Source organism: Melanerpes formicivorus, unplaced genomic scaffold (genome assembly GCF_026170545.1).
Source record: "Melanerpes formicivorus ecotype bairdi unplaced genomic scaffold, bMelFor1.0.p_v2 SCAF_3, whole genome shotgun sequence".
NCBI classification, from domain to species: domain Eukaryota; kingdom Metazoa; phylum Chordata; class Aves; order Piciformes; family Picidae; genus Melanerpes; species Melanerpes formicivorus.
In genome coordinates, this window is record NW_027142355.1 from 23,639,156 (window position 1) to 23,663,944 (window position 24,789).

General features: G+C 43.3%; 1 protein-coding gene across 4 annotated transcripts; it reads right to left on the reverse strand.

The window, feature by feature from the left end:
• Positions 1-5,598: 5,598 nt before the first annotated feature.
• Positions 5,599-24,789, reverse strand: RBM17 (RNA binding motif protein 17). 4 transcript variants are annotated; one of them, XM_068168916.1, is made up of 12 exons: positions 24,703-24,789; positions 22,556-22,697; positions 20,496-20,612; positions 19,559-19,725; positions 17,058-17,155; positions 16,045-16,101; positions 12,093-12,234; positions 9,949-10,100; positions 9,097-9,170; positions 8,637-8,735; positions 7,294-7,366; positions 5,599-7,145 (listed from the first exon to the last, which is right to left on the reverse strand). In XM_068168916.1, exons 2-12 carry the CDS (start codon positions 22,676-22,678, stop codon positions 7,042-7,044), a joined length of 1,206 nt encoding a protein of 401 aa, XP_068025017.1. In that variant the 5' UTR covers positions 22,679-22,697; positions 24,703-24,789; the 3' UTR covers positions 5,599-7,041. The 4 variants fall into 4 exon arrangements, with proteins under 4 accessions (XP_068025017.1, XP_068025030.1, XP_068025015.1 ...); XM_068168929.1 differs by having other exon boundaries at positions 17,058-17,152; positions 24,641-24,750; XM_068168914.1 differs by having other exon boundaries at positions 24,641-24,748.

Below are 24,789 nucleotides of genomic sequence, written 5' to 3' on the forward strand. Positions count from 1 at the left end.
GCTACTCTCAAATCCATCCATTAAACATGCATCTCTTCTGTAGCTCAGCACAGCAAGACAGCAAGTTTCCTGGCTGACAGACCCAGAATTTCACAAAAACTCAAGTTCTTTCCTCTAGCACAAGACTGAAGGCCAAACTCAGGAGACTGACTGTCACCAAGCAGCAGCTGGAGTCTGAACAGTGGTCCTGAGCATGGTGGTGAGAAAGCCCACCATGATGCCTGCCTCTCTTGAAGAGACTTGAAGGTTTAAAAATCCAAGCAGCACCTGAAAAATCACAGGAGTTTTTAAAACAGTGAAAAAGCACAGGAGTTTTTAAAACAGCTAAGATGCCCTCCAGTTGCAGACAGGCTGCACAGTCTCATTGCTCAGCAATTATTAATGGCAAATTAACAGACTTGCTAATGCAATCAAGCCCTGTTCCTCCCTTAAGGACAAGAACCTCATCACCTAAAGGCATGAATTCTCCAGAGGAGTCAATCATTACCACATTGTCTGCAGTTACCAGTACAGAAAGTGCTTGGGGGAAACAGAAGTTCTCCATGATCACAAGCAGTTCTTGCTTTACTGGGAAAAAGAGGAGGATTCTAGTCTTGTACCTGGTCAGGAACACATGATCAATGCCTTTATCAACCTATGAGCAGCTCTCAGCTGCAGTGATCCACATTTTAGAGAGCTTGCATTTATTTGTAAGATTCTGGAGCAGCTAATCCTGAAAACTGTTTTCATGAAAGACAAAAAAAAACCCATCAGTAGTTGTCAGCATGGGTTCACTGAGGGGAAGTCATGCTTGACTGACTGGATGACCTACAATGAAATGATTAGCCTAGTAGGTAATGGGAAAGCAGCAGATACAGTCTACCTGGACTTCAGCAAGGCTTTCAAACATTCTCTATTCATAAAGAAGGTGTTGAAGCATGGGCTAGATGAGCAAACCAAGGCAGATTGAAAAACAGCTACATGGTCAGGCCCAGAGGGTGGTGATCAGTGGCACAAAGCCTGTTTGGAAGCTAATAACTGGGGGTGTGCCCCAGGATTCTGCACTGGATCCAGTCACAGCATCATAGAATGCACCCTTGAAGGTCACCTTGTCCAACACCCCTGCAGCAAGCAGGGACATCCCAACTAGATCAGGTTGATCAGGGCCCCATCAAGTTTGACCTTGAATGTCTTCAAGGATGGGGCCTCTGCCATATCTCTGAGTGGTCCCATTTAACATCTTCATTACTGATCTGGATAATGGGGCAGAATGTACCCTAAGCAAGCTTGCAGATGACACCAATCTGGAAGGGGTAGCTGATATTCTAGAGGACCATGATGCCACCCAGGGGGACAAGAAGAAGATGAAGAAATGAACAGGAACAGCTCAAAGCCTAATAAAAAGTGCCAAGTCCTGCAACTAGGGAAGAAAACCCCCAGGCACGAGCATGGGGTTGAATTTAACATGAGATGAATTTGAGTCTTGCTCAGGGCCTCTTGCACCAAGTATTGTAAGCACAGAAAGTCCTCATTAGACTTTTGCTTGTGGAGAAAGATTTAAGAGATTTAAGCACCTCTTTCAAGCCTGTCATATTTTGTCTTTATGAGAACTCTGTGGGGTTACAATGCACATTACTCTGCTCTTGTGAGACCCCACCTCAAATACTGCATTCTGGTGTCCCCATCATAAGAAGGACACAGAACTGTAGAGTGAGTCCAGAGGAGGGCCACAAAAATGACCCAAGGGCTGGAACACCTCTGCTGATTTTAGGCGGGGGGACCTTTGGGTGTTCAGCTTAGAGAAGACTCTGAGGGGACCTTCTAACTGCCTTTCAGTGGCTGAAGGGATCCTACAGGAAGGCTGGAGAGGGGCTTTTCATAAGGGTGTCTAGCAATAGGACAAGGGGAATGGATAGAAGCTGAAGGAGACTAGGTTTAGACTGGATCTTAGTAAGAAGTTCTTCAGTATGAGGGTGGTGAGACTCTGGAATAGGCTGCCCAGGGAGGCTGTGGATGCCTCTTCCCTGGGGGTGTTCAAGGCCAGCTTGGATGAGGCCTTGAGCAACAAAGTCTAGTTGAGAGACCTCCCTGCCCATGAAGGGGAGATTGGAGTAGATAATCTCTAAGGTCCCTCCCAATCTAGGCCATTCTATAATTGTATGATTTTCTCCTGCACAGAAGGGCAAAACAGCCCAACACACTGAGACCAGGCTACCACAGGAGCTTGATTTCAGAGGAGCACCTCAAAAAGCAAGCACTTACAGACTGCAGCACACAAATCACCTTTGCTTCTCCTCAGCCGAATTCACATTGGAATACACAATTCAAGGCTAAGAGCACTTAGCATTTGCTGTTGTCAAAATAAAAAGCAGCTTCACAGGGAATGTAGGCTTTGACTCTATAGGTGAAAGTCTAGGGCAATATGGTGTAATCACAACTCTTCAATCAACTTTCTCCATGATCTTAGGCAAGACACTTTTTCTACCTGACTCCTTCCTCTCCTCCCTCTTCATATGGCTATTCAGAAAGCAGCTTTGGGGAGGCAAAACCTCTCCCATCTCATACCGTATTGGCAAAGCAAGCTTAGATTTTATAGAACTAAGGAGAATGGTCTGGGTTGGAAGTGACCTCTAGAGGTCACCCAGTCTAATCTGCTGCAGTGGGCAGGGACATCTTCACCTAGATCAGGTTGCTCAGAGCCTCGTCCAACCTGACCAAACAATAAAAAGAGAACTATTTCTAACCCCTTGTGGAGACTACGTAAGACTTTTAAATGTCTCCTTAAATTTACACTTAAAAAGGAAATTTCACAAATACTTGCTGACATCAGAAGAGTCGATGAGATTCAGACAGGAGTCCATCCTGCATGCTAGAAGAGGACATGGGTGCCATGGACCGTTTTGGTTTGGATTACTCTCTCTGGCATTTCTGTTTCATCAGGGTTTTTGTCCTGACTGATTCTGATTTATCTTGACTTAATACTCAGCTTGTGTCCTTACCTCTTGACATTCATCTTTGATAATTTCCTTCTCTATTCCTTTTGTCTGCATCAGATGTCTTAGAAACTCCTAAGATTCCCAGCTAATTAGGCTAGTAAATTCAGCAGTGCTAGGGAACGTTCACAGGCACAGGAACCCAATTATCTATGATATCCTGGCAATTTTAGCTGTCTCTAACAAACCTTGGGTAGAACCTGGACATAGAGGCTTGTCATGAATGCAGCCATCCTTGTACTAAGTTGGTATGCTCATTCAAAAGTGCTACAGTAATTCAGTGATCACTCACAGGTCATCAAGGAGTTCGTATAACATGGCCCCAAACTTATTCAGCACATAGAAATTTTGACAATAATAATGTTAAAGATGTTCCTTGCAAGCTCCATCTCAGATTTCTTTAATCTGACACTGAGTAGGCAACTGGCATCTGAAATTCAGCAAAGATTAAGTGCAGAACAGCACACAAAAGAAAAACACAGTCATAATCTAGGCACATAATGATGGGCTCTGAAATAGCTGTTAGCACTCAGAAATGAAATGCTGGGATTCTAACAGCTACAAAAGCATCAAGTCAGTACTTCCCTGCTGCAAAAATAGCAGCCAGTCTTAACGAGTTAGGAAGAGAACAAGGCAGCAAATCATAATGCCAGTATGCAAATCCCTGTTCTTAAGACTTCAGGGTTGATAATGAACAAGGGATACCTTGTTCAGCTGACACGTCCCACACGTCCCTCTCAGCTTGCTGTTAACTTCAGGACACTGTCAAAATCTCTCTTAAGTAGGCACCTAATCTAGATCCCCAGAAGTAATGAACAGTTCATTCTTAGCCTGAGAGGAGATTCAATTATTCAGCCCATTAGAGAATCAGAGTATTTACCTGGGTAGTTAAAACATGGAATTAAAGCTCGACTTTAGAAAATCAGGCCTGGACAAAACACCAAACACTTCAATATAACTAATACTGCCCTGCCAATAAGGTGAATGTATCTTAACAGGCCACCATCCTCTGCATTTTCTGTAAAATCATACAATGGTTTGGGTTGGGATGCACCTTAAAGGTCATCTAGTTCCAAACCCGCTGCCATGGGCAGGGACACCTTCCACTAGAGCAGGTTGCTCAAGGGCCTGTCCAACCTGGCCTTGAACAACCTCCCTGGGCAACCTGTTCCAGTGTCTCACCACCCTCACTGTAAAGAACTTCTTCCCAACAAATTTTTTAGTGATCATAACCTTTCAGAGCAGCACACAAACCCAAAAATAAAATATATTGTGTCAAATCACTGTAACAAGGAGCTATCTTAGAAAGAGGTGGGTGCACAATTTCAAGACAAACAAACAGGTAAAACTTGTTTGCTGCAACTCCAGATCAAGTGCTGCTGCCGAGCCTGTTGAGAGGGCCCTGACAAATCACAGAAGGAAAAAAACCTAAAAGGGATGTGTAAGCAGGAAGAGCTGAAGCTGCTAAAAGCAATTTGAGAAACCACTAGAAATAGGTCTAGAAATAGAAACAAGATGCCAGAGATAGGAAGTAGAGAAGTAAATTCAGAACCATATTTTTAAAGGCGTGCAAGATCCAGCCATAGCTGAGAAAGCCTGAGCCAATACATCAACACAGCCTGGGAGAAGAACCTGCACTTGTGAAACTATGCTTCTTACTAACCACATTATCTGTGACAAGTAAAGTCTGAGTAAGGACTCGTCAGTGTGTCTGATTCCTTTCAGATTTCCAGACCTGCACATGTGTTTGTGTTTACTCTGGCAGCATCCAGAGGACAAGAGCTTACAAACCGGGTTCCAGTATTTGTGCAGCACCCAGCAAAGGGAGTACCCACAAAGAGTAAAATCAAGGCAATGTAGGCCTGCTGACACTTTAGTAGGATGGATGCTTATGCTGTCTTAGTGACCTCATAGTACAGAAAAACACTTTTAATTTATAGCACTGATCTCCATTTCCAGGGGTAAACCTTACCTGTAAATCTTCAACCACAATAAGGATTTTTACAACTGTAGGGTAGAAACTTGACAGTAAATAATTCTCAGCCAATGGAAGACCTCTGGCTCACCAAACTGGAAGCTGCTAGTACAGACAAACAGCATTACAGCTCATTAGAAGACACAACCACCTGTCTGTGCACCTCAGGAAATGCTTACAGCTAGTCACAGAGAACAGTGGTGTTGGCAGAAGAGCCATAAATAAACCTTGGTGCTTAAAGCCAAGTCATATTTACAGCTAAGTTCAGATCATGCTAAATCTGTTATCAGTGCTTAACCTTCTACAGCAAGCCACTCAAATTACTTGACTTTTTATAAGCAAATCCATGCTAACTCAGAACAGGCTCTTTTCTTTTGCTTTACTACACACTAGCAAAGGCCTTCAAGCACCGCTCAGGGTTAAACAGAAAATGAACAGTGAGCAAACAACTGAATGTGGATTCTGTTATTGCCCCAAGTTGTGTGGTTTCCAGTTTCAATCAGGCCAGTTCTTCACCTCTGCTGCAGTAAGGTCTTCTAATAGTGGGTCATAGTGACTGCCAGCAGCAGCACATGTGGAGTACCAGCAACCGCTCTGTGGGAAGGCCCTGTGCAACAGGAGAGGGCAGGAAGGAAGCCAACACACAGGAGGTAAAATACAAGGTTTTTTTTAAAAACTGTTTTGTGTTTTACAAGCAAGTGTTTGTACAGAGGTTGGTGGAACACAAGCAGACAAAATAAGCAAAACACAAGACCAAGGGTTTGTCATATAGATCTGCAGCCAACACTTAATGGGCAATTAACTGGAGATATTCACAGCGTTGAGCAACTACAGGTCTATACCCCCTCCCCCCAATACATGTGTAAAACAGGAAAAAGACAACCAGCATCAGCTTTCAAACAGCTAAAATGCCCTCAGAGCTCACTTCCATTTTAATACCTGCACAATTCTAGGTGCAATGGAGCATGGGGACAATGCCATCAGTCCACAGCCACCTACTGCCAACTCTTTGTCACACACTGCTCCCAAACAAAAAGCAAACATGAAATCCAGAAGCAGAGTGCTATGTATTATTTTACATCAGGTAAAAAGGAGTTGTAGTGTTTAGTAGTTTAGTTTGTCAACTCTTCAGGTTCTCACAGGAGGATCTTTTCCCATCACCTCCTACTTTGGAAACTTCCACTGGCACTTGTTTGAATAAAAACCCAAAACACTCACTTAACCTTGATGGGAGCAAGGGTCAGGTTTGAATCAGTTAAACAAGATGTTAGTTACCTTTGTGTGATGTGACAGTCTGACAGCTGGCCAGACACAAGAAAGTTTCCCTCAGCTCTACCTAGAGCATTTCAGTAACGAGTTGTCATGAGTTAACCCTACACTTCTCACAAAGCCTGGCCTGCCAGCACAAGGCTCCTGCTAACAGTCCCTTAATTCTGATTCAAATGGCTAAGTATTTTCAACTCCTTCCTCCTCCCATTTCCCTGGGTTAAATGTGGATATTCTTTCTTTCTTTCATTTTTTTGAAGGAAAGACTCATTCCTTGTTACTCCATTCTGGCACAGAAAGTATTGTCCTGGAGTCAGCAGAGAATGAACTATCTGCCAGCTGTCCAACAAACCCAGATCACACTGGCGTGCGGAGACTGAGGACTTACAAGAGCAAGGCTGTAACTCTGAGAGAGACCATCAGGGAAGAGAAGTAAATAATACACAGTTCTTTTCCGAAGCTTCCAACTTATTGTGGATGCAGCACAGGGACTCCATGATGAAGCACCAGAACAAGGAAGGCAGGAATACAGACAAAGCATCTCCTCAACATCGGATTTGAAAAGAACGAAGTCATCTGAAAGCTCAAAGTAACCCGGGATCCCCAGAGCACGAAGCAGAAGTGTGCAATTCAAAACCACACAGACGTGAATTTTACTTTCAAAGGGCTTTATATTACAAAAAATGTAAGTCACAACGAATGTGAAAAATCCATTCAATGAGGCTTGTTTCCAGTTTGCTAGGAAAGCTACTTTTCTCTTCTGTATTCCCAGCCTACTGCTGAAAACATGATTGCCAAACAGTGACACCTTGAGCTAGATTTTTAAAATCAAACTTGCTCTGCCAGATCCAGTACTCTGAACTTGTCCAGGTTGTAGAAACAAGCCTTCACCACTCTGCCTCCAAAGTATCTTCCATTTAGATCCACAACAGCTGGAATGGAAACCCAGAACAGGTCAGCAGGCAGCAACTCAATAAAATAAATAAACCATTTCTTACGCTAAATAGTTTAACCAGTGAGACTGTTTACCCTCTCTACAGATGTTACCTGAGGTTTAGAGGACACAATTTAGCATCCTACCTTTGATGGCAGATTCAACCCGTTCAAACTCTAAAAATATTCTAACAGCTTCATCATCAGGGGCACCAGGAATCTGAAACAAAACAAAACCCCCCAAATCACAGTAGTATCACAGTATCACTAAGGTTGGAAGAGACCTCGAGGATCATCGAGTCCAACCTATCAGCACAGACCCCATGACTAGACCATGGCACCAAGTGCCATGTCCAATCTCCTCTTGAACACCTTCAGGGACAGTGACTCCACCACCTCCCTGGGCAGCCCATTCCAATGACGAACAACTCGCTCAGTGAAGAACTTTCTCCTCACCTTGAGTCTATACCTCCCCTGGCACAGCTTGAGACTGTGTCCTCTTGTTCTGGTGCTGGTTGCCTGGGAGAAGAGACCAACCCCTTCCCAGCTACAACCACCGTTCAGGTAGTTGTAGAGGGCAATGAGTTCACCCCTGAGCCTCCTCTTCTCCAGGCTAAACAATCCCAGCTCCCTCAGCCTCTCCTCATAGGGCTTGTGCTCAAGGCCTCTCCCCAGCCTTGTTGCCCTTCTCTGGACACATTCAAGTGTCTCAATGTCCTTCTTAAACTGAGGGGCCCAGAACTGGACACAGTACTCAAGGTGCGGCCTAACCAATGCAGAGTACAGGGGCACAATGACTTCCCTGCTCCTGCTGGCCACACTATTCCTAATGCAGGCCAGGATGCCATTGGCCTTCTTGGCCACCTGGGCACACTGCTGGCTCATATTCAGGTGGGTGTCGATCAGCACACCCAGGTCCCTCTCTGTCTGGGAGCTCTCCAGCCACTCCGACCCCAGCCTGTCGCTCTGCATGGGATTGCCGTAGCCAAAGTGCAGCACCCGGCACTTGGACTTGTTGAATGCCATCCCATTGGACTCTGCCCATCTGTCCAGTCGGTCGAGGTCCCTCTGCAGAGCCTTTCTACCCTCTAACTGACCAACATCTGCTCCTAACTTGGTGTCATCTGCAAACTTGCTGATGACTGACTCGACCCCCTCATCCAAATCATCAATGAAGATGTTAAAGAGGACGGGGCCCAGCACTGATCCCTGGGGGACGAAATCAGAAGTAATTAGAACAGAAGCAAACCCACTCTTTTCTATTGCTGTGAGGAGGACACAATAAAGAGGTATCAGAAGAACAATACCCAGAGATTTTCACCCAGATTCTAATGTGTCTTATAGACATGGAAAATCCAGAATCTCGACAGAGCAAAATACCCTGTGAGACCTTCTACTCTATGTCACTTCTCTTGGGCAGTAACAAACCAGTTGTGAGGGATGAGTGTCCAGTTTGTTTTCAGTGCAGCCAACAAGAGATTCTCTCTTACCTCAAAGATGACACATTTCCCAACCTTGCCATATTTCTCGCATTCCTCCTTAGTTTCAACTTCAAGATCTTCATCCACCTCCCCAGCACCAACCATGTTCTGAAAGTTAAAAGAAGAAACCCAGCTCACTGTGTGCAGTCTGTACAGACAAATCACAGATGCATGCTACTGTGACCACAAATACTTTAAGCTTCAGTTTATCTGTCAGAAGCCACAGGAGAAGACAAGTTCTCTCATACCAAGACAAGGCAAATGTGTAATCTGAAGCACTGTTAAATCATAGCCACATCTTGTGTCTCAGGAAGACACATATTTCCTCCTCCACATAAAGGATCATGTGGGTGCAGGGTAGAGGTATTTTAACTGTGTAGAGTCATTGTAAAAGGAAACTGGTTGAAGTATTTCAACCAGTTGTGTAGGCTGAAAACATGAAGTACAAGTTCTCTGACTCCCAACTTACCCTTAGTAAGACCACTTTAGTTGGGCATTTCAGTATCTCTGTCAATGGATTAGAATCTGCTTTCTTGCCTGTTTCTGTTATGAAGACAGAAGAGTGAATCGTGAAATGATTTAAGATTAAAGCTCAATTAACCCTTATATGTTTTTTTTAATCAAAATCTTACTGTTATCAAACAATGGACTTCTTACTGGCAAAGAACTCAGAACTAGCTATTGGAAGGACAATAACCAGAAAAACAACTTCTACAGAACGTGAATTAAGCTACAACACTGACAATGTGCTATCTTTTTGAAGGACATCATTCATCAGTTCAGAGTCATATCAGATTTCCTAAGAACTAAATACCAGATCTCCTGACTTCCAGTACTTGTGCTCATGCAGAGCTGCTGTTCTAGTAAGGCTAGGAATTGCCTCTAGATGAGACAACAGCAGGGGAAAATGAGAGCAATATCTAAAGCAAATGGTAGAGAAAAAGCCAGCAGGAGCAGAACAGATTATCCCTTGAAGGGAAAATGCTTCCAAACACTAAAGGATAACTGAGAGGCAAAGATGAACTAAGATAATTAACAGAGGATCACTTGAAAAAAGAATAAAAAGATAGATTTTCACAATCATAGAATCAAAGAATGATTTGGGATGGAAAGGACCTTGAAGATATCCAGTTCCACACTGCCTGACACAGGAAAGGACACCTTCCTCTACAACAGATTGCTTAAGGAGGAGCACAAATAATTTTTCCAACTCTAGCTAGAACTTTCTGCAAACAAAAAATCCAGGAGCTTCCATTGAGCCTGAACTCTTATTTTTCCCTGATTGCATTTTAACAAACGTATTGGTGTAGGAGAAAATTACCTTTCTCTGTAGAATCACCAACAATGATCTTGCCACCTCTTTTGCTCGTTTTCTCTACTGACAGCGCTGTGCTCAGCCCCTGTTCATGCTTTCCTAGCCCTTGGCCCTCTCTGAAACCATACTTCTGCATGATTTTATGAGCTACTGTCCCTCTGCAAAGAGAAAAAGCATCAGTTAGCAAAGGTTTCTTACAGAAAACATTAACACTGTATTTCTCTTGAGTGCTCAAATATTCTACCTCTTCAAATCTCATTACACAGACACTAAAAACATAAGAGCTGCTACATGGCTTTACAACCAAGCAATTCCATAGCACCCTGTGCAGTTAAAAATTGTTACCCTTTAATTATAGACAGAGGAGCTGGCAGAGGAGATGACTGAAAACTGTTCTTTTACACATAAAACCCACCTTCCATCAGCAGTGCATGTCAGTACCATACACCCCACAGAATGGTTTAGGTTGGAAGAGACCTTGAAAGATCAGCTAGTCCAACCCTCCTGCCATGGACAGGGACACCTTTCACTAGACCAGGTCTAATCAGATTAGACCAAGGTCTGTTTAGTCCAGTTTCTTGTATTTGTCAGCACCTGGTATCAAAAGCTTAAGACAAAAGGCAGATACAGAGTATCTGCTTCCCACAGAACATATTCCACTATCTGCTACTTCAAAACTAGCATAAGCTCCAAAGTACATGGCTCTGCTCCCTGCTCGTGTAACACACCTGGATATCCTCAATATTAACCTTCTCATGTTTCCAAATCTTCAAGAACAATAGGCAATAAAGTCCCCAAGTTCTTTACCTCACAAAAAGCACCTCCACTGACAGGCTTTGAAGTTACCACTGAACAAATAGATAGAATCAAAATATACCTACATGTGTTGATATTTCTTTAGAGATCACAGTGACATAGGCCAAGGAACTAAAGACATGGAATCATAAAACGGTTTGGGTTGGAAGAGAGCTTAAAGATCATCTAGTTCCAACTCCCTGCCATGGTCAGGGACACATCCTATTAGACCAGCCTACTCAAGGTCCATCCACCCTGGCTTTGAACACTTGCAGTGGTAGGGCAGTTCACACCACAGCAAGTATTCTCTGCTTAGTCATCCCCATTTTAGCAATGGGCCTCTAAGGCCACAGAGGATGCAGGATCAGTGACTGCATGACTATTTTCTAAGCATACCTACATGAAACATACAAAGACCCATTAAAACAGGTCAAAAAGTCTGGCTATGTAATGCTGAAAGGTTAAAACAGTAAGTCACAGAATTAACAGCAGCCAACTCTGTGGTCAAAGGAAGGCAGGGCTGGTCATATTTTTAGCACTTCCTTCAGTGAAGGTCCCAGGGTGTGGTTAACTTGAGGTGGCAACAACATACAAAACGGGTCCAGAAGCGCTGAATTTGGCTATGCTTTTTCTGGACAATGTAAAGAAAGAATTTCCACCCAAAAAATGCACCAAAAACTGTCTCCAAAATGGAAATGCAGTGTAATAATGTAGTAAACTGCACTTTGGAGCCTGTGTTCAGAGAGTTTTGACTACATTGAGGCTGCATTTCTACAACACTTGATGTAATTAATGAGTACCACAGCTAACCACTACACTTTTCAAAGGAAGTCTCTCATAAGCTGTTTTAACTACAAATTCAGCTTGATGCCATTGTAGCAACACAAGTATTACATGTGATGCTAATCCAAGGCAGGAAAGTAAATGGACAGACTTACAGCCATTGCTGCCACATTCATGCAAACAGCGTTGAACTGTAGAACAAATAAAGCAGAGCTGAAATGACTTCCCCACTGGTCAGTGGGAAAGAAGCCAGAAGGACTAACATGCCATCTGTGTTTTCCTGTATACTACATTAGCTTGGCTCGTACCAACTATAAACACTTTTTAGTGGAGTGTGGCTCCAGAACTTGCTTAAAAGCACAGCCTTCAACACAACCACCTCAAACATCTTTCTCTCAACTGAGTAAATCCACTGGGTTTGCTATATCCTGCCAGTTAGGACTGCGTGCACACAGACTAACCACACACATGTAGTAAGTTGTGTTCTCTCTACTGACAAACTATTTTAACTTTGGGTTTCCACCAGCTTCTAAGGCCTTTTTCCACAAAATGTGCATAAGTCCATCATTTACCCCATGTTAGCAAGGAAAGAGTTGCTAGGTCCCGTGGGGGAACGAGGTCTTTCAGCCTCATCATACACTGGAGGAGGAATAGCTGCTTTGGAGGATGGTGCCCGAGGTCTTGACTCCTCTTCATATGGAAATGATGCGACAGCTGAAGAAGAGAGACATTTGTTTGTTCAGTAAAATACTTTGCATGAGCTACCTGTTTGTTATGAACACTGAACTACTATGCTATCAACATATCTCATTTACAGACAGCTCTTCAGACAGCTCCAAGTTGTAGTGTTTTCTGCTTTAGTACTATTTTTTTTAAGTCTTTCACATAAATCCAAATGAGGTGGATATGTCCTTAGCACACAGATCTTTGAGAATCAAAGTTGGGTTGGAAGGGACCTTTAAAGGTCAACTAGTCTGAGCCCCCTGCACTGAGCAGGGACATCTTCAACTAGATCAGATTGCTCAGAGCACAGTTCAACTTGACTGGTAGATTCCCAGGGATGGGGCCATCTACCATCTCTCTGGGAAACCTGGGCCAGTGTTTCACCATCCTCAGCACAAAAAAATTCTTCTTTAGATCTAGTCTCAAATCTTTTAATTTAGTCTCAGCAGAGGGGCAAGAATCCCATCCCTCTACCTGCTGCCCATGCTGCACGGTTGGCTTCTGGGCTGTGAGTGCACATTACCAGCTCATGTCCAGTTTTTCAACCATCAGACTCTGCTTTGGTTTCTTTTCAGAAACAATATTTGATTTGATTTACTGGATTTTCCCCACTGGATACACAATGAGTTCATATCCACAGGTCTACAATGCATTTATTCATAAGATCACAGGATGTTAGCGGTTGGAAGAGACCTTTGAAGACCATCAAGTCCAACTCCCTTACCAGAGCAGGACCACAGAATCTAGCACAGGTCACACAGGACCACATCCAGATGGGTCCTGAAAGTCTCCAGAGAAGAAGACTCCACAACCTCTCTGGGCAGCCTGTTCCAGTTCTCTGTGACCCTCACAGTGAAGAAGTTCCTCCTTATGTTGAGGTGGAACCTCCTGTGCTGTAGTTTATATCCATTTCCCCTTGTCCTATCACAGGGTGCAAGTAAGCAGAGCCTGTCCCTTCCCTCTTGACACCCAGCCCTCAGATATTTATAAACATTTATTAAATCCCCTCTTAGTCTTCTTCTCTCCAAATTAAAAAGCCCCAGGCTCTCAGCCCGTCCTCACAGGGCACATGCTCCAGTCCCTCAATCATACTGGTGTTGTCTGCTGGTACCCAGGGGAAAAAAATTCACTCTTGAAGAACTTGTTTTTTTTTAAAACTTGTTATTTTGGTGTGAAAACACAGATTTTCCCACCAAGCAAAATGATAATTATGGAAAGATTTCATTGTAATAGCCACCATTGTGCTTCATTTTATGAAGCATTGGTGGGTTTGTTCTTTTTGCATGGAGGCAAAGCAAACCATGAACTGCAGTTGTACATTATGAAAGATTTATGGAAAAGAAAGTTATTTTTAAATCCCCTCCTTTCACCACCACCACCTCCCCTTTCCCACCATATCTCCCCCTTTTTCCCCTCAAATCCCAGAGCACCTGGGCTCTCTTGGAGTCTCCTCCCACCCCAGGTGTGGCCCCTTTGCTCTCCCCACCCACTCCCCTTTTTAATTCCACCCCAGGAAAGGCAGAAGCTCCAAGCTGAGCCCATCTGGGCTGCAGGATTCTCCTCCTCTCATCACAGGTGAGTCCCCATGGTGCACACTGGGTGATGGTGGTGGTGACAACAAAGGCCGGGGGGCCTGGTGGCCCCCCGGTTAGGTAGGAATAGGGTTGATCACTACTCCGGTATCATCCGTAGGTGCTGGCTGGGGCTCCTTACTGGGGCTGAGATCCTGTGTGTGGCATCTGGGCTGGTTGAGGGTCTTGGCCCTGGCTCTGGGATGGGTGCAAAAATGGTGGTGGTGGAGCAGGACCTGTTTAGGCAGGGTGGAGGATGGTGTAGAGGGATCAGGAGCTGCTTTAGGAAGACGAAGTGGGGTGGGGGTGGGAGACAAAGGCCTGGTGGCCCCCAGGTTAGGTAGAAGAGCTTACTGAATAGAGGACTTATTGAATGGAGAAAAGAAACATTGAGAGGCCACCTGCACTAAAATGACTTTATCCAGAAGAGGACAAGCAAACTAAAAGCCAAGTATTTCACAATTTTAAGAGATCTCACTGACAGTTTCTGAATTGAAACTCTTTCTGGGGAAAGGAGTTATCTTTCTTGAGATAGAGATACCTCAATCATTCTAATTAGATTATTATACTGCCTGCCCTTCATGAGTCAAATAACAAAATGTGAAGGGGGAAAAAAAAAAGCCTACAAAACACTACAGAAAAATGCAAACCACTTTTGTACCTAGGGACTTTTAGAATGACTTAATTCTAGATTATTTTCTTGTGAATTAGTGCTTGTCTCCTAACAAATAACATGTCAAACAAAACTTGTGGATGTTACATAAGGGGGGGAATCCCTATTTTAGCAGCAGATGGACTATCTGCCACCCTAGTATCTTCTCACTATTTTCTGCCTACCTTTGAGCATCAAGTAACAAGCCATACAAAGGTTTCCTTGTGAGATCATGTCACATTTTGAAAGCTCTTCCCCTCAAGATATTTCTACCATTTCCAGTCTGCATTTGTTTTTTCTTGCCACTGCTCAATTGCTCTTAATTATTTACTTAAACCAATCTTTCTGTTTTTCATGTTTGCACAGTACAAATGCTTTCACAATTCTATCATTCACTTGCCCTGCCAAGCCTCATTGTTTTTAATTTGAATCCTCTCATAAATTAGATCAGGATTCTCAAGGCAAAATGTGTGCATAGGGTTCTTTTTCCCCTATTGTTTTTTAACAATGTACACAACACACTGCTCATTATTACAATTTTCAAATGCAAAACCATTAGACATGCCAAAAACCTCATGTTTTGCTCTTACAGCAGGACTATGCCATCTAGTGGACACTTGCCATCTTCAAGTTGTCTCCATGGAGGGAAACCCTCCAGCACACACCTCTCTTTAGGAATCATAACATGGTCTGTGTTAGAGGGGACCTTAAAGATCATCTAGCTGCAGTCCCCCTGCCATGGGCAGGGACACCTTCTACTAGACCAGGTTGCTCAAGGCCCCATCCACCTTGCCTTTAAGTACTTCTAAAGTTGGAGCCTCCACACCATCTCTGAGCAACTTGTCCCATTGCCTCATCAGCCTCATGGTGAAGAATTTCTTTCTTATGTCTAATCTAAATTGAGCTTTTTCCAGTTTGAAGTAATCACCCCTGGTTGTACTGCTCTGTGCCTCTGCCAAAAGTCCCTCTCCAGCTATCCTGTAGGCCCCTTTCAAATACTGGAAGGCTGTCTAAGGACCCTTCTCTTCTCCAAGCTGAACAACCCAAACTGTCTTCACAGGAGAGGTGCTCCAGCCCTCTGATCATCTTTGTGGCCTCCTCTGTACCTGCTCTAACAGTTCCATATTCTTCTTGTGGTGGGGGCTCCAGAGCTAGACACACTGTATCACTCAAACAAATTCTGCCTGCAGTGCATTGCCCCTTCAGGAAAGATATTTATGAAGTACCTCCTAAAGCAAAGGGTAAAGGAAACATTCCCTCTTCAAGTGGAAGTTTCTACCCAGAGAAACCTGTCTGCAATATTTCTTCTTCCATATCAGAAGGGAGTAAACTGAACATGGTTGTAACAGATCAGCTTGTGAAATCACTTCTCTAGTAACACCAGAATAATAATTTGTAACAAGGATATGAAATGCAGCAGTGTCACAGCTTCCCCACAGCAAGGAAGAACATGAGCAAGTTCTTCCACCACGAAGAACCACATGGGAAGAGCAGCAGGGTGAGTGAGATGAATGTAAGATTGAAAGAGAAATAAAAACCACTGGTAGGGTTTAGAAAGCAGGATTTTTGTGTACTTACGTTCTTTGTCCTTCTCAACAAGAGAAGTGGGTGGTGCAATGGCAGCTCCTCCCATACCTGTGAGCAAAATGGAAGACAACACATTGGTTTGATAAAGCTGTGCTGCTTGGAATAGCTTCATCGAATCTCAACACAGCTGCTGGCTCCTCACCAGCCTATTCTTAACATATATCTCTGTCAACAGAGAAGTAGCAAGAGAGCAGTCTGGGAAGGGTCAGCAGTGTTAAACTAGAAATGAATGAAAGGCACATCAAGGGAGTCACCATCAAGCTACAGTGATGTACCACACATGGTGTCCACTATAGATGTGCTTTGTAGTACTTCAACATCAGAGACTGAAGTGAAACAAGTGTTCAGTTCTGAAACTGCTCAAACCAAATGAGAGGGATAATCTTCAAGATCAACTATACCTTCATTAGAGTAAAGCAGAAAGCCTCTTCCATATTTTAATGATCAATATTCTAACATAGTCCCAAACTTCCAAGACAAAGTAAATATTTTTAAATGTTCCTTGTCAGAAATCTTATTTTAAAAACAACAGATCTGAGTTACTTACTGTAACTTTGCTGCTGAAAGGGAATAAAGTTTAATTTTGTTTATGCAAAGGCCTCTGTCGCCACAGATCCACACCTACCTACATCTAAGGGGAGGCAAGTAACAAACACACAATACTGAAGTAGTGATTCTCACACTTTGATTTTTGTCTTATGCCTCACTCCTTTTCTGGAACCTACACCATGCAGGAACTGAAAACAGGTACCTAAAAACTTATGTAAATGGGGTCTTTCCACAAATAATCTGTCTGCCATCTGCCTCTAAGGAAAGAACATGTTTTGTTTCACAACAATTATGGCGTAGTAAAATATTCAGTTCATTCTAAAGGCTCAGAAATAGCAGTACAGCTCTGAGCTGAGAACAGAGAAATACAGAATTGATGAAACAGGAACAGAACTGTGAATTCCTTCCCCCTTTTTCTCCTCTTTCCCCATCAAAAATGTGAACAACTCCCTTACTTCTTTTTCGTCTCTCCCTTTCATAATCTTCATCTTCGTCAGAATCCGGATCTGGTCGTCTTGAAAATCCACTGGCCTCGTGCCTGTCTTTACGCCTTCTAGGAGACACAGTACAGTTAGGACACAATGCCATCAAGGTTTAACTGTTAGCTCTCTGCTTTGTGATACCACCTTTGCAGTTGGCATTTTACTGCTATGCTCTCATGTCTTCCATGAAAGTACTAAGTAAACCCTTTCACTCTTTGCTTCCCTGCTTTTATCTTCATGGGTTATTTTTTGTAAAATGGAAGATGAATCTAAAGCAAGAGAATTTTCCACTTGTGAGCCAGCCAATAAGCATGCATGGAAATGAGGAAGTTCCTGAATAAATCCAGTCCAAAGTGACTACATGTCTACAATGGAACAGGTGTTGCATGGAAGCAATGGCAAATAGAGACGTTAATCACCCTGCTTTGAGGAGAATCCCTCTTTAAGCCCTCCATTGTGGGCTACATGGAGTAATATAACTAACTTGGAGTAATATAATTTACTCAGAGTGATGTAATTTAATCAGTCCATTAAAAACAAAAAAAATCACACTTAAAGATCAGATTATTGAGACACTAACTTGGCAATTACAGTAAGGTTCAGGCAAGTCTATTACAACATTAACATTTAGCTGAGAAATGCTGCAAGAATCATTTGCACTTTAATTGTTACTTACAGTGATCATGAAATTACTCATTTTAATACTTTAGAAAGAAAGATTTTTCTCAAAAGGTTAAAAGCACAGCCTGGGTCATAAATCACATCTCATTCCCAGCACAGCCATCAAACCCACACTAAAATCAGCACTATGTGGAACCAGATAAAGTTTTTCAATTTTGAAATAAATGCATCTGGTGTTCAAACACTCAAGTTTCTGCACACATCTGATGAAGGTTTAGGATGTTTCCTCACTTCTAAATCAGAATGTATTCAGTATTTGTCACTTCTTTCTGATTTTTATATACAAGGATGACTTTGTCAGCCCACATACCAGTATAATCACAGAATCCCAGTATGGTGAGGGTTGGAAGAGACCTCTGGGGGTCATCTAATCCAACCTCACTGCTAAATCAGGGTCACCTAGAGAAGGCTTTAGACTAAATCACAATCAACAGTGAAGCTGTGACAATGACAGCCCAGACTTTGGAGATCCTGCATGCTAACTGAAGTAAGAGCCTCAGGCACTCTTCCTCCACTACAACAATAAAGATACAATTGAGAAAAGACAGAGAAGTCCAAATGACCAGAAATACTGACTTCCACAACTTAAGCAGGGTAACAGAGTAACTCACTTGTAATACACAGACTTTAGATGACTCCTAATATGATGAACTGGATTATTAATTTAGAAGAAGCAAATATAATCTTACTGCCTGGCTGGCAGATGTTTCACCACCTATCTCAGTGGGATGCAGAATCTGCATTCAACTTCCTTATTATGATCAAAGAGATTTCTTATTCCAGGGAGAGGACATTAATTAAAAATAACTAGCATTTTCTTTTGTCCAAAGACAAAGGAGTACTAAACATACAATTAACTAACTTAAACTGAATGCAAAATGTTAAAAAGGAAAATGCAACTATGCCTCTCAAAGGCTGGACAAGCTACATCTCAGTACTACAAACCAATATGTGCATATGTTTTAGCTTTAAATCAAAAAGGATAGTGTATCACTGACTGTTGAAAGGTATTTCTGTAGTCAGGTTATTGACAACTGCTCTAAAACTGCAGGGTTGAAGTCTGATAATGAGGCATACACTATGCAAATACTGCTGCTGCTACTGAAATTTGGGGACTGGAGCATCTCTCTGATGAGGAAAGGATGAGACATCTGGGGCTACTAGCCTGGAGAAGAGCAGCCTGAGAGGTGACCTCAGTGCTGACCAACAGCTAAAAGGCTGGGGCAAGAGGACAGGGCCAGACTCTATTCAACGGTGCCCTGTGACAGGGCAAGGGGCAATGGGCACAAACTAAACACTTAAGTTCCATGTGAACATAAGGAAAAAAACTTCTTTCCTGTGAGAGCAACGGAGAACTGGAACAGGCTGCCCAAAGAGGTTGCAGAGTCTCCTCTGGAGATTCAAAACCTGCCTAGATGTGATTCTGTGTGACCTACTCTGGGAGATCCTGCCTTAGCAGGAGGGTTGGACTAGCTGATCTCCAGAGGTCCCTTCCAATCACTACCATTCCGTGTTTCTGTTATGTGTGGAATAATGTAAGTGTAGAAAAACTTGACACGAGTCAATCAAAGGTTGAGACATGATAAATCCTGTATGTTTTGCACTATTAGTTGATTTTAGGGAGAACACTGAAACGTCTTAATTCAAACACTGCACTAGTTTCTAGAAGCATACAGTGCTCCTCATGACACCTTTAAGAATTTCCCTGAAACATTTAGAGGGATAAAACAAAGCAAATTGATTTTTCTACGTTTTAACTGTCCATATGTCAGGGGTTTAAACAAAAGCCTTACTTTTCTCTTTCTTCAATCTCCTTTTGCCTCTCCAGCTCACGCTGCCTCTGTCGCTCCTCTCGCTGACGTTTTACCACTTTCTCGTAGTCATTTGGGAACATGGGATCATACTCATCTGCCAAAGGAATCAACACATCTCCCGCAGAAAAACCACTAGGTACAGGATCCTTGGAGGGGGGGAAAAAAAAAGAAAAGAAAATCCAAATCCCATCAGTACTGAAATCAATATTTGCTTTACTTAAAACTAACATTTCAGCTTGGCTCTCACCATCTCAATTTTCTCCATACGCTCCCCCTGCCAAAACCAAAGCACATCAGCGCAGACAAGGATTTTTCACAATCCATGAATCCATTATTAGAAGTATTACAGCATCTTGGCTGTTAAAACTATCTGCAAGAGGTCCTCCCACACAATCTCATCAGTCTTTTTCATCATCTGCTATTAACGTAATCCAACAGAGGTGCACAGACTGTTCTTTTCTCCCTCAGAAGAACTATTTCAGAAACATCACCTTGGAAAAAGGTTCAGGGAGGAAGTGTCTTTTGATTCCTTACCACAAGAAATCCATTTGCAGAGGTTAGGTGGCTTTTCTTTATTTTTTAAGCTGATTGTTACCTTGGTCCAGTTCCATCCATTATTTACCTGACAAAACTGCACTCTTGCAGAGTACTTTCAAGCTGTCCAGGAGAAATACACTATGAGTAGTTTAACTGTACATTAACCTTAATTCCATGTTGTATCACATGGAAGACTGCAGAAAGTTGAACATTCATTAACTGAAGAACCTCTGAGCAGTGGAATTAAGATTTGAGAACACACTCACTTCTTTGACCACTAGGAAGTTCTGTATAAAAACCCAAAGATACACTGCAGTCAAAGAATTCCAATTCCAAAACAACTGGTAACAGCTGGATGTTTTAGCTGTCTTGACCTTACCTTTAACCCAGCTGCTACATGAGGTGGTGTGTCCACAATCTGTCTCTCATCAGAAGAGCTACCTCGTTTCAGGTCAATCACTGGAGCAAGGACTGTTGTTTGTTTTGTTCTTTGACTCTGAAAAATAAACAAACCACAAAATGCCTAAAAAGTATAGCCAAAGAGAATAGAATAGAATAGAATAAACCAGGTTGGAAGAGACCTTCAAGATCATCGCATCCAACCCTTCAACCAATCCAACCCACCCAAACAACTAAACCATGGCACCAAGCACCCCATCATCTCCTCCTGAACACCTCCAATGATGGTGACTCCACCACCTCCCTGGGCAGCCCATTCCAATGGGCAATCACTCGTTCTGTACAGAACTTCTTCCTAACATCCAACCTAAACCTCCCCTGGTGCAGCCTGAGACTGTGTCCTCTTGTTCTGGTGCTGCCTGGGAGCAGAGACCAACATCTGCCTGTCTACAACCTCCCTTCAGGTAGTTGTAGAGTTTTCTAAAGAGCAATTGCAGCTTGTATCTCTCTTTCCACACCCCCACCCCCACCCCCCTCCAAGTGTGAAAACGACTGTCTCCAATTCTTGCCGGAATCACAATGTGTTAGGGGTTGGAAAGATCATCTAGCCCAACCCACCCCCACCAGAGTAGGATCACCTAGAATATCCAGGTGGGTTTTGAGTATCTCCAGAGAGGGTGATTCCACAACCCCCCTGGACAGCCTGTTCCAGTGTTCCATCACACTCATAGTGAAAAGATTTTTTCCTTGCGTTTACATGGAATTTCCTATGCCTCAGCTTCCACCCATTGCCCCTTGTCCTGGCATTGGGCATCACTGTGAAGAGCCTGGCTCCATTCTTATGGCACTCACTCTCTACATATTTATAAAAACATTAATGAGGTCACCTCTTAGTCTCCTCTTCTCCAAGCTAAAGAGACTCAGCTCTCTCAGTCTCTCCTCATAAGCCAGTGAGAAGTTAGTTTGCATGCTCTAGGACACAGAGTGGCTCTTGGTTTGGAGCAGGGCCAGAAACACACATTAAAAATTCAGACAATCTCTTCAGATTAATTGAACTGGGTGTTGTTTTGTAATTTTTTTTTCCAAGAAGAGGCTCAGATTTAATTCTGGAAATTTACTGTTCATCATGCTTTATCATTTGATAAAATGTATGACTCTATTTTGAACTCTGAATCTTCTAATTCTATTCCTCTATTACTCTATGCATACACTGCTCCTCAGAAATATAGACATTAAAACTAATATAGCTGCCATTTGATTTCATTGATCCAGTTTTTCCCACTTATCAGCCAAATCCTTCCCTCAACTACTGTTTTTTGATGTAATCTCACTCTAGAAGCTGCAGACCACAAAGAATGTCCTGCCTGAACCAAAATATCAGCACTGCTTAAAGAAAGAAAAATGGCTCTATCACATTTGGAGCTCAAGGAATTAGCTTGCACTACTTCTTCCTTTGATGTACACTGGACATGCTTTCTGCAAAAATTTCTAATGCACAATTTGCACTTTTTGGCAAAAAAGAAAGTAATTTCATGATCCTTGTATTTTAAGGTCAGCTTCTGGCTTTGCTAGTTAAAAGATCTGAGGTTTGCAGCACACATATCAGGTCTTCATTCAACTTTAATTTTGCAAGAATCTCTCTAACAAACTTCAAGAAAAATGCATCTCGCCTCCACCCCCCACCCCCCCCCAAGGTTTTGCTGCTTTCCTTGATACAAACTTGATACAAAGCCCATTGGAATGGACTGCCCAAGGAGGTGGTGGAGTCGCCGTCATTGGAGGTGTTCAGGAGGAGACTTGATGGGGTGCTTGGTGCCATGGGTTAGCTGTTTGGGTGGGTTGGATTGGTTGATGGGTTGGACACGATGATCTTGAAGGTCTCTTCCAACCTGGTCTGGTTTATTCTAAATAAAGGTTTTATTCTAAAACTCAAATCTCATCAAAATTACCACAAATCACACCCTAAGATCACAAACTCTCCTCAATGCTCCAAACACAGAAGTCTGAACAACAGAAAACAAAAATGGAAGGGGACTATACCTTGGCTTGTGTGAGAGCTGCTTTCTTCACCTGCAACTGAGACTGTAGTAGTTTGAAATTTTTGGACCAGCCTTCTGTTTTAGAATCGCTGGTCTCCACTCCCAAGTCATCGTAAAGTGACATTTTTCTCTTCTATTTAAAACTGAAAGACAAAAGAAAAAAAAATCCAGATGACATAACAAACCTATGTCAAGGTTATTTACTACTTGATCTGTACACCATATTTTTTATACCTTTTTTTTTTTATTTTAAAAAGCCAGAGAAAGTTCAAGTAACACTTTTCTAGCAAATAGCATTTACATGACTCCAGTAAGGCTGTACAAAAGTAACTGAAAGGTAACGAATACTGTTCAAACGTTATTGGGAATTTTCTAAAATGACTTTTGCAGCATTAGCTATCAATCATTTCAAGGTTGGAAGAAGCTATGCTGCAGCCCACGCTGTTGAGGTCCATGAAGCTGGAATGTGTCCAGAGAAGGACCACAAGGATGATCAGAGGGCTGAAGCACCTCTCCTATGAGGACAGACTGAAGGAGTTGGGGCTGTTCAGTCTGGAGAAGAGAAGGCTCCGAGGTTACCTCACTGTGGCCTTCCAGTATCTGAAGGGGGCCTACAGGAAGGCTGGGGAGGGACTTCTCAGGATCTCAGGTAGAGATAGGACTAAGGGGAATGGAACGAAGCTGGAGGTGGGGAGATTCAGGCTGGATATGTGGAAGTTCTTCACCATGAGAGTGGTGAAGCCCTGGAATGGGTTGTCCAGGCAGGTGGTTGAGGTGCCATCCCTGGAGGTGTTTAAGAGCAGGCTGGATGAGGCTCTGGCCAGGCTGATCTAGTGTGGGGTGTCCCTGCCCATGGCAGGGGGGTTGGAACTAGATGATCCTTGTGGTCCCTTCCAACCCTGACTGATACTATGATACTATGAAGAAATTCAGTATTATGTATCACACAAACCTCAATGCTTCTGAATCAAGCACAAAAGAATTATTGTCTGTGATGACTTCAAAAACTAAGACAAACATATCAACATTCCAATCATCTTCTTAAATGTCACTGTTTCTTTCATCACTGTAAAGGACCATTTTTCTCATACTAAATATGCTTGCCATAGTATTATTAACTATTTCCACACATGTAAAGGCCTCTCAAATACACAGTATGCATACACACACAACTCACATATATGAAATCATCTAGGTAACTACATCAATAAAATGACATGAAATGCATAACTTCATCTGATATTGCATCACCAAGATCTTGACCCCACACATTTGACAGATGCTTCTGTATGTCAGGCAGGTTCCCTCAAATATGATATGATTGTTGCCACAGGCATAACTTCTATGCATTTAAACCTGTGGAAAAACTCTCAGATGCAACTGTAGTTGCAGTCAGCAACTATATTAGAACGCCAAACTCAGGAAAAATTAAAAAAAAAAGAAAAAAGCCCACAACCACAATGATTTAATCCTGGAATATCAATAACCAGGGTTCAATGAGCAGAGTTCACTACAGGAACGTGGAGGCTGGAGATTATATTAAACATATAAGCATAGGAAATGAAGCATACAGGGGCACATTATAACGCATATTGGATCAGGAGCACAATATAACGTACATGGGGACAAGATGAGGACAGGGCACCCTAATTCCCACCTGTCACAGGGGAGAGTACAGGTCACGCAGCAAGGGTGCTGCTATTCTGCCATAGCTATATGATGGATTTGGGGTACTCGTATGGATACAGGGAGGGTGCTGCCATCCCCATAAAGGGACTTTGTGCCTCCACGCCTGGAGGGGAGGGGGTGCACCACAGCCGGGTGGGTACAAGGGAGCAAAGCAGAAGGGCTGTAACCAGGCCAAAAGAAAGAGAGAGCAGCTATTTCGGTCCCCCATACCGAGAGGGGGCCAAGGCCCGGGCCGCAGGCGGGCCGCGCAGGGGGGCTGAGGCGCCCCGATCTTCCCCCACCCCCCCAACCCCCGCTCCCAAAAGGGCCTAGACCCTTTAAAGGGAAGCTGCCGCACGGCCAATGCCGCTGAAAGAGGACAACAGCCCGCCTCCCGTTACGCCCCGCCTCTCCATACCCCTCCCGGAGCCCGGCACGGCCTCTTCGGGCAGGCCGTACCCGGTAGGGCCCGCCGCTCACCCGTCACCGCGCCACCACCGCCGCCATGAGCCGGCCGCTAAGGCAGCCGGGAAGGACCGCCCCGCGCAGCGACTGCGCCTGCGCACT